The sequence below is a fragment of the Telopea speciosissima genome, chromosome 11, assembly GCF_018873765.1.
Source record: "Telopea speciosissima isolate NSW1024214 ecotype Mountain lineage chromosome 11, Tspe_v1, whole genome shotgun sequence".
Lineage (NCBI taxonomy): Eukaryota > Viridiplantae > Streptophyta > Magnoliopsida > Proteales > Proteaceae > Telopea > Telopea speciosissima.
Window position 1 is genome coordinate 34,493,272 of NC_057926.1, and position 8,039 is coordinate 34,501,310.

General features: G+C 38.3%; 1 protein-coding gene and 1 long non-coding RNA gene across 2 annotated transcripts in view; both read left to right on the forward strand.

The window, feature by feature from the left end:
- Nucleotides 1–5,009, forward strand: part of LOC122646192 (26S proteasome non-ATPase regulatory subunit 13 homolog B) — a 48,626-nt gene extending 43,617 nt beyond the window's left edge. The window contains exons 4-6 of the mRNA XM_043839689.1: nt 341–537; nt 649–748; nt 4,493–5,009. Of these exons, the coding sequence (XP_043695624.1) occupies nt 341–537; nt 649–748; nt 4,493–4,678 (483 nt within the window). The 3' untranslated portion in view covers nt 4,679–5,009. The remainder of the gene's footprint in view (nt 1–340; nt 538–648; nt 749–4,492) is intronic.
- Nucleotides 1,355–1,988, forward strand: LOC122646193. The gene is made up of 3 exons (XR_006330570.1): nt 1,355–1,443; nt 1,477–1,718; nt 1,760–1,988. It is a non-coding gene; the product is annotated as an uncharacterized LOC122646193 (long non-coding RNA).
- Nucleotides 5,010–8,039: the final 3,030 nt, after the last annotated feature.

The window sequence follows — 8,039 nt, forward strand, 5'->3', positions numbered from 1 at the left end:
GTTGAATATGGAAAGTTCTATTAGTTGGGGTAGACACTGAAAACCAGAGCATCATTTTCTTTAACATTAAATGTCATGAAGTAGGGAAACCTGTGAATGTGGTACATCTTTCCCTATATTTTTGTGCTTTCCCCTTGTCAGACTAACCGAACTCCATCTGAAGAGAAGTACTGACCCCACTCCAGATATTCTATTTTGAGAAAATTTCCTTTCTGCTCTCTTAAACAACAATCCCCTCTGTGCGTTCCATGGTGTTTCACTGTTTTTGTTTCTGGTGGTTTAGATGATGGTGTGTGCGACAGTATCCCAAGTTTTAACCTTTTTTAAAACATTGTTGCAGATAAAATGTCTATTGGGGACAAAAGTGGAATGGCTCTACTATATTCTCCAGGCATTCAACTCTGGTGATTTAGTTCGCTATCAAGAACTCTGTCGTGTTCATAAAGCTGCTCTGAGTGCTCAGCCAGCATTAGTAGAGAATGAGAAGAAGCTATTGGAAAAGATCAACATTCTTTGCTTGATGGAAATAATATTCAGGTGTGCATCAGTTGAAAGTAGAGTTTATCATTTAATCTTCTCAAAGTTGATTATTAATTTGTGTTGTATTAACCATTGTTGTGTATGGCGGAATTTAATTAATTGCTACAGTCGTCCCTCAGAAGACCGAACTATTCCCTTAAGTGTCATTGCAGAGCGCACAAAACTTTCTGTAGAGGATGTTGAGTATCTTCTCATGAAGAGCCTTTCTGTAAGTCCATTCTACTTTTAAATTATTGATAGGCAGCAGTTTCTTTTTGTATCGCTCACTCACCACCTTCAGTACACACCCTCCCTCTTCTCAACCTAAAGGAAGAAAGTGAGTTGCGGGGGCACAAAATTGATGTATAAACTCACATGGCCGTGGTTTTTATTTACTTGTGAAGTATGATCATACCCATTGCAGTGTTAATGGTACATATAAGCTATCTCCTTCCAGGAGGTGCATGGCTAGGCTGTAAAAATAGTGTTAGCATAACTATTGAGTGAGAGAATCTGTAAAACCTTAGACATTACTTTTAGACTGCAAAGGAAACAAAGTAGAGGAGGGGAAAAAAAAAGAAATGAAGGGAAAAAAGTAGAGACATTTGGATGACTTAAACATGAAGCATTATTATTATTAGGGAGAGGGATAGGCACATCGCCCATGTGTGGTAAACTAGCAGGTGGCACCAATGGGGGCGCGGGATGAGGCCTCATACGAGAGGGGCAGGGGGTCATTTCAAAGGGGGAAGGGAGAGATGGACACAGTGGGTGTTAGCTTACGGTACAGCGGTGGTGTGCCCAGCCTTTTCCCACTATTATTAACTTTTTGTGAGCAGGCTTTATAGTTTGCCCAACCAGAAAGGGATATCTGGTTGGCAGACCTATACTGTCGCATGGCAAGCCATATAGGACCGAGATCTGGTGGACAAGTAGACCCCATAGTCCCCTATTCAGTCAGGTTTCAGCCTAAGTGGAGCCTGCCACATAGCAAAATGAAGTTTTGAATAATTCTGGACTACCAAGAGGATGTACAGACTAATGGCTAATGAGAAGTTGCATGGACATATGGTATGCAATTTCATGACATGGTAACTGATCAAATTCGGGTCTGAAATACAGCACGTGGCCAATCCAGACCAGTCCCTGAATATCCAACTTCAGAATAGTTACATCATTCTTCCAAGTGGTGCAACTAGGTGTGGAATAGCTACATCATTCTTCCAAGTGGTGCAACTAGGTGTGCCACCCATGAATCTCTTTACCTCTCTTTTTTTTTTTTGTTGAGAAATTGGTATGAATTTAAGCTTAAACAAAGATGAAGCTGAAAATGATTTTGTAGCCTGCTGCAGGGTGGAAAGTGGGTGAGATATGGTTATGAACTTATGATAAAGTGATCGATGACAAGGGGCAGCTAGGAAGTCTATCATACTTGTAACTGATTAAAGAAAAACACAGACATCATCTCATGACCAAGCCAGGGATTTCCGGTAGTCATCTATCACGACAATGGATCAACCCGATGATATATATGTATATATATATATATATATATATATATATATATATATATATATAATCCTTTTGAGTGAGTGAGTGTGGCCAATTTAATGGGCCTAAAATATGGGTAGAAAGTAGAAAAACGGGATTCACTTCATAGTATAGTTAGAGTCCTATTTTGAGTCTGTTTTCTTTAATATTTCACTTTCTTAGTCAATTTAGGTTACCTTATTAGTTAAGGATAGGGTTAGACCTTTCCTTTTTAGTGTCTAAGTCTATTTTTATGTCTTCCATATAAGTTTGTAAGAGAGGCCAGCATTGAACTGAATTTGATTAATGAAATATTGGCTTTAGCCTTTGTAAAAATCTTGAGAGAGGTTGGGTGAGATGCCCAGGCTGAGATAGCTATTCCCTTCTCCTACCCCATTCCATCGATCTCCATTCAAGTTCCATTCAAGCTCCAGTTCTGCCCTAGCTGATCTCTTGAAGAAACATATTCAGTTGCTGAAAATTCTATGCAAGGTTCAAGATATTTTCAAACAAGAAGTCCAAAATTAAAATTCTGCAATTATTCTTCTTCTCTTCTAGAAGGTCACATGCAAGATATTTTTCCCGAGAATTCTGCTCAGCCAAATCTAACCGTTAGAACCTGCTGAAACTATGAAGTAAATCCTGTTTTCCTACTTTCTACTCATATTTTAGGCCATTAAATTGGCCAATTACGAAGTAAACCCATGGATCAAAAGTCCAACACCTACATAACCCAACCCAAAGCTTATTTTTAATAAAATAAGCCCGCTAAGTGACTTATTTACATCAGGATCTGACACTTCTTGGTAGATATTGACAATGTTCCCACACTTTCTTCCACACATGCCTAAATCTGGTTGCCATTACTGAATGGAGTCCTAAGAAAGAAGAAATACCATTGCTTATAGAGTAGGAGATGCTCTAGTTGCTTCCTCCATATCCCCTCTGATGTTTTCGTGAGCAATATTTTCTCTCAAACATGCTTGAAATGCCTTTTCCTCCCACCCACCCCACCCCTCAAAAAAAAAAGAAAAAGAAAAAGAAACAAATAAATAGGGAAAGAACCCGATGTCTCTTGATCTGATTTTAGTATGCCTGCCTTTGCTGGATCTTTAGCCAGATTATTTGGGCGACTTTTTGTTCCATTCTCTCGGTGTCCTGCTGAACTTCTCCATGGAGCCTTGTTGCTACTATTTTCTTTTCTTTAAATAAATTCTACCTGCCAAAACTAGCAGAACCTGCTTGGTTCTTCTTGGATGGCATAATTGCTTTGTTTCAAGCACATCTCTCTGTTGAATGTGCTGATATGCGAGCCTTGCTGCCTGCTTAACCTTAGTTAATCTGATGAGGTATGATAGGCTGAAACGGGTCAACTCTAACAAGCCTACAGAAATCCAGAATCGCAGTGACCAAAACTCAATAGAACTTATGGATAGAATATAGAAATAACAATATCTCCTAATCTGGTAAATGGAGTCAACAGAAGACCCTTTAGGGTTAATTATGCTCCTAAAATCTTTGGTTCATCCAATGGGTGGATTGAGAGAAATAAATAGTAACAGAAATTAGGAAGTATTGAAAACAGAAATTTGAAACTATAACTTTCAATCCAGCAGTCCGATGGACCTCACACTTGGATCAAAGGGAGCAGTCAAGGGGAGAAACTACATACCAAAATCTCAATAAAATCTGACGGTTAGATTTTTTGAAATCAAAGACTGAAGATTAAAATATGATGCTGTCCAAAACACCCCAGCGCAGACACTAAACTGGGCTGGAAAACTTCAGAACTGATTGTGGGATTGTAGAATTGTAACAGTCAGTCAAGCATTAAAATTAGTTCTGATATTACCTGAATAAGATCCACTACACTGAAGGTTGGTTGCTAAAAACTGCTGGACAGAATTGAGAGAAATAGTAGAGAAGATAGGGGCTATGACTGTACGGGGGATGACTGTATGTATCACCACCTAGGCCTATGACTGGGCATCACCATCCTCCCCTCCATGGCTTCACCACCAATGGGCGTGGCTGATTCACCAAAGCTACCATACTCTCAAGAGCAGAAATTGTCTTGACCAAAATCATGGGCACAAGGAGGCCCATCATCAATTACAAAGGGGGTTGGGATGAAGGATGCTGGGGCCAAGGTGTTGCCTTGGTCATTTCCTGCAATGGGAGTTGCTGGTGACTTGTAATTGTGTTTTAACAATAGTGAAAGAAATGGGCCCTACTGGTAAGCCTTCTGAGTTTGAACTGGAATTTTGATGTGCTTTTCAGTTTATTACCTCAAAATTGTAGTAAAAATTACGGTACTCTACATGCCTCCCCCCCCCCAATGGATCGGGAAATTTTGCCTTTACTTTAAAAAAAATGTCTTGAATCTTGAAAACCATTATGGTTGATGTTTGTGCTTTTCATCAGTTTGAACATCTGCTTACAGGTTCATCTTATTGAGGGGATAATCGATCAAGTTGAGGGAACAGTTCATGTTTCATGGGTTCAACCAAGAGTTCTGGGGATACTTCAGATCAAATCGCTGCGTGACCGCCTTGACAATTGGTTGGAGAAAGTACACACCGCTTTATTATCAGTGGAGGCTGAAACACCTGACCTAGTAGCATCTTGATTCTATGCTTATTGGTCCCGCTTTTCTTTGCTCTGTATCAATCTGTGACACCTAAATAACTTGAGAAAAAAAAAGGAAAAGAATACTAGCTTGCTTAACAGATCTTGGTACTTACTGTCGGCATTTCCATTTTTGCCTAATCTTTCTTGAATCGTTTTTTGGGAAGAGGCAATCTTGTGCTTGTATTTTTTTTTTCCCCCTTCAAAATTGTTTGAATCTATGACAGAAAACTTGGAACACAAGGTGAAGTAGGGCATTAAAAAATCACTGATTTACTGATAGGCCGATTCTTTAGGTTTATGTATCAGAAATATCCCGTTACTCTCATTTGCCATTCTGGGAGCAGTTTTTCCCATTAAACTTGATGTCATCGATCGGTTGATATCAGCTTTTCATGTGAAATCCATCTGCTGCCGCAAGGCTTTTGGTTATATGCCTTGAAACGGGAAGTACCTGTGTGGCAGATCGGGTTTCCATTTCCATCCATTAATTCACAATTTTTTATTTTTTATGTTTTTTATTGTGGGTGGGTAGAATTATAGTAGCGAGGAACATATGACGCAACACTTTTGTTAAAGCAAGCATAAGTCTGGTATTAGTAGGTGGTACCAGGAAAGCCCTTTTGCTAGGCTTTGGTGAAATGGCGTGCATTATATTTGCCACATGGCAGTCAAAATTTGATGTACTCTAGAAAATTTCAAAAGACAATCACATGACAGTGTGATCACAAAATTTTATGTGACAATAGAACGTTTGGTTTTACAATTAAAGTGGGAGGGAAAGCAATTGAACAGGGAATCAAAGTTGCAACAGGGAATTGTCGGGCAAGGCTTGTCGATGTTTTATCCATTAAATCTATTTTAGAACTGTTTTCTGACCATTCTAATCTGTCAACAGATTAACAACAATAGTGTGGAATATGGTTTAGTAATAATGTCCCTACAGGGACTCGCACCCTTATTATCTGGGGTGATTGGAGTTAAAGAGATGTCTTATGATACTCTTTTTTTGAAACAAAGTTGTTCCATTCTAGGTCCAAAGTTCGGATTTACAGTTTCTGATTCAAGGAGGGTGGAACATAGACTTTCTTGTTAGAAAGGTAATTATATCTTTCTTAAGTAGGTAGATTGGTTTTAATTAAATCTGTTTTATCTGCTCTTTCTGCTTACTGAATGAATGACTTTCGATTTCCTACTCAGGTGTATCGTAAGCTAGATTCCTTTTGTTCTAATTTTTGGATTGGTGCTTCTGCGAACATAAGGAAACCTCACTTTTTATTGCTTGGGAAAGGGCTTGTGAACCCAAGATGTTAAATGGGTTGGGGATTAGATCTGCTTTAGGTCACAATGTGGCTTTGTTAACTCGAGCTCGGAGATTGTTAATCCATTCTAATGGTATTTTGGGGGCAATTCTTAAAGCTGGATACTTTCTTGCTAGTAATCTTCTTGATTCTAGAGTGTTGCAAAGAAAAGGGTCTTTGGTTTGGATTAGTGTCGTGTCTGTCCTTTTATTTTAAAAGAGATGGTTTATGCCCGTGTTGGTAATGGAAGGATGATTAACCTTTGGATGACCCATGGATACTCAGTTTGAACTCTTTTATTCTTCACTCAAATGCTTAGAATAGTGATTTTTATTTTGTTTTTTAATTGACGCTTGACTCTCACCGAAACTCTAATCTTATTTATAGTTTGTTTCCAAAGAATACTGTTGATGCCATTTTAAACATTCCTGTGCAAAATATTGACGATGAGGATTCTTTTTATTGTTCTTTTTCAAAATTTAGTGTGTTGACTACCAAGATCATTGCTAATAAATTTAGGAATGAAATTGAAAGTGGTAATAGATAAAGGGTTGACTATGACCATTAAAGATTGTGACCTTTCTTTTGGAAATTGGAAGTTCATCCCAAATTTAACATTTTTTGAATGGAGATTATTTCTTTGAGGTTTGCCAACTAAAAGCAAAACCTCTAAATGGTCTTCGAACTTGGTGTGTGCCTTCTGTAGAAATGACGTTGAGACTGCTTGGCATTTATTTATGTCTTGTTCTTTTAGTAAATGTATTTGGGTTGTAGAGGTGCTAGGAGTTCGGACGAAAGGCTGGTCAAATGGTTCTCTTCTAGCCATTTTTATGTACTTGTTTCATTCTCATCGACTGTCTTTTTCCTTTATTTTGGACTGTAAATGGTTTGCTAGTGTTGCTCTGATTACCTGTTATTTTATTTGGAACCACAAAATCAGGTGATTTTTTGATATAAGAATCCTAATCCTTTGGTTATCTTTCATAATGTTTGTAATTGGATCAAAATGATTTGCAGCTTTATGATCTTATCTCTCCTAGCTAAGAACCATGACCATTATGTTTCGACTACCTTTGATTTCATATTCTATTGTTCTTTTCTTGCTAATATGTGATCCGGGCTTCCAGATGGGGATCAAGCTATTTTAATTGGATGGATTCTTAAACCAGACTAATTCTATGGCCGGATGGGCTTCTTTTATTTGTAAAAGTAAACAAATACTGTTTGTGGGTGTGAATTTTGATAGTGTAGGTGACAAGGTGGAAGCCATAGTAGTAGGTCTTCGTCAAGGACTTCAAGGGGCAAGAGATTTGGGATTAACTTTATATTGGGACAAAACCGGTGCTGATGTGCTAGGGATTCAGGTTGTTCTTGTGCTGGCGGAGCTAGGTTTGGGTCACATGTAGTTCATTCTTAGGGTTTCCCACCATGCACTCCTGATAATGCTGCAACTATTGGAGAAGCTTATCAAGAGTGAAGTTGTCCCCCAGGAACCTCAATGCAGTCTGCGCCATTGCCTAAGAAGGAGGCAAATTGTTAATAATGGTGGAGACTTGGTAGTTGTTAGACACTTGCGATCCAACATCAGCCAAGTCTAGAGCCAAAACAAGCATCTTGTTGACATGACTCACAACATCTTCACCATTAAACATCCTACAACTATTGTACCTATATGTCATGAGCTGTGTGTGAGTTTCAAACTTTACATCATACTTGGCCTTTACAACATCCATGATTGATTTGGTCGTCTTGTGGTTGTTAAACACCTTCATAAGATGATCTTCCATCTTCATGAGGATCATATTTTCGGGATCTCTTGTCATCTTCAGACCATTTTTCAATAGCTTTAATTTCTTGTAAGGTTGCATTTTTTCCAACCACATGTTTCAGTTTCAGAAGATGATTCAAATTTTCATATATTAATATATGCGTGATTTTCATGTTCTGTGTCTCATAATTTGATCTATTCAGTATATCGAGGTTGTTTATTTCAGATGCTAAGGATTTTTCAGCCATGACGTTGAAGTTTTGTCAAAAAATAAAAATTGCTGTCTATGTAAA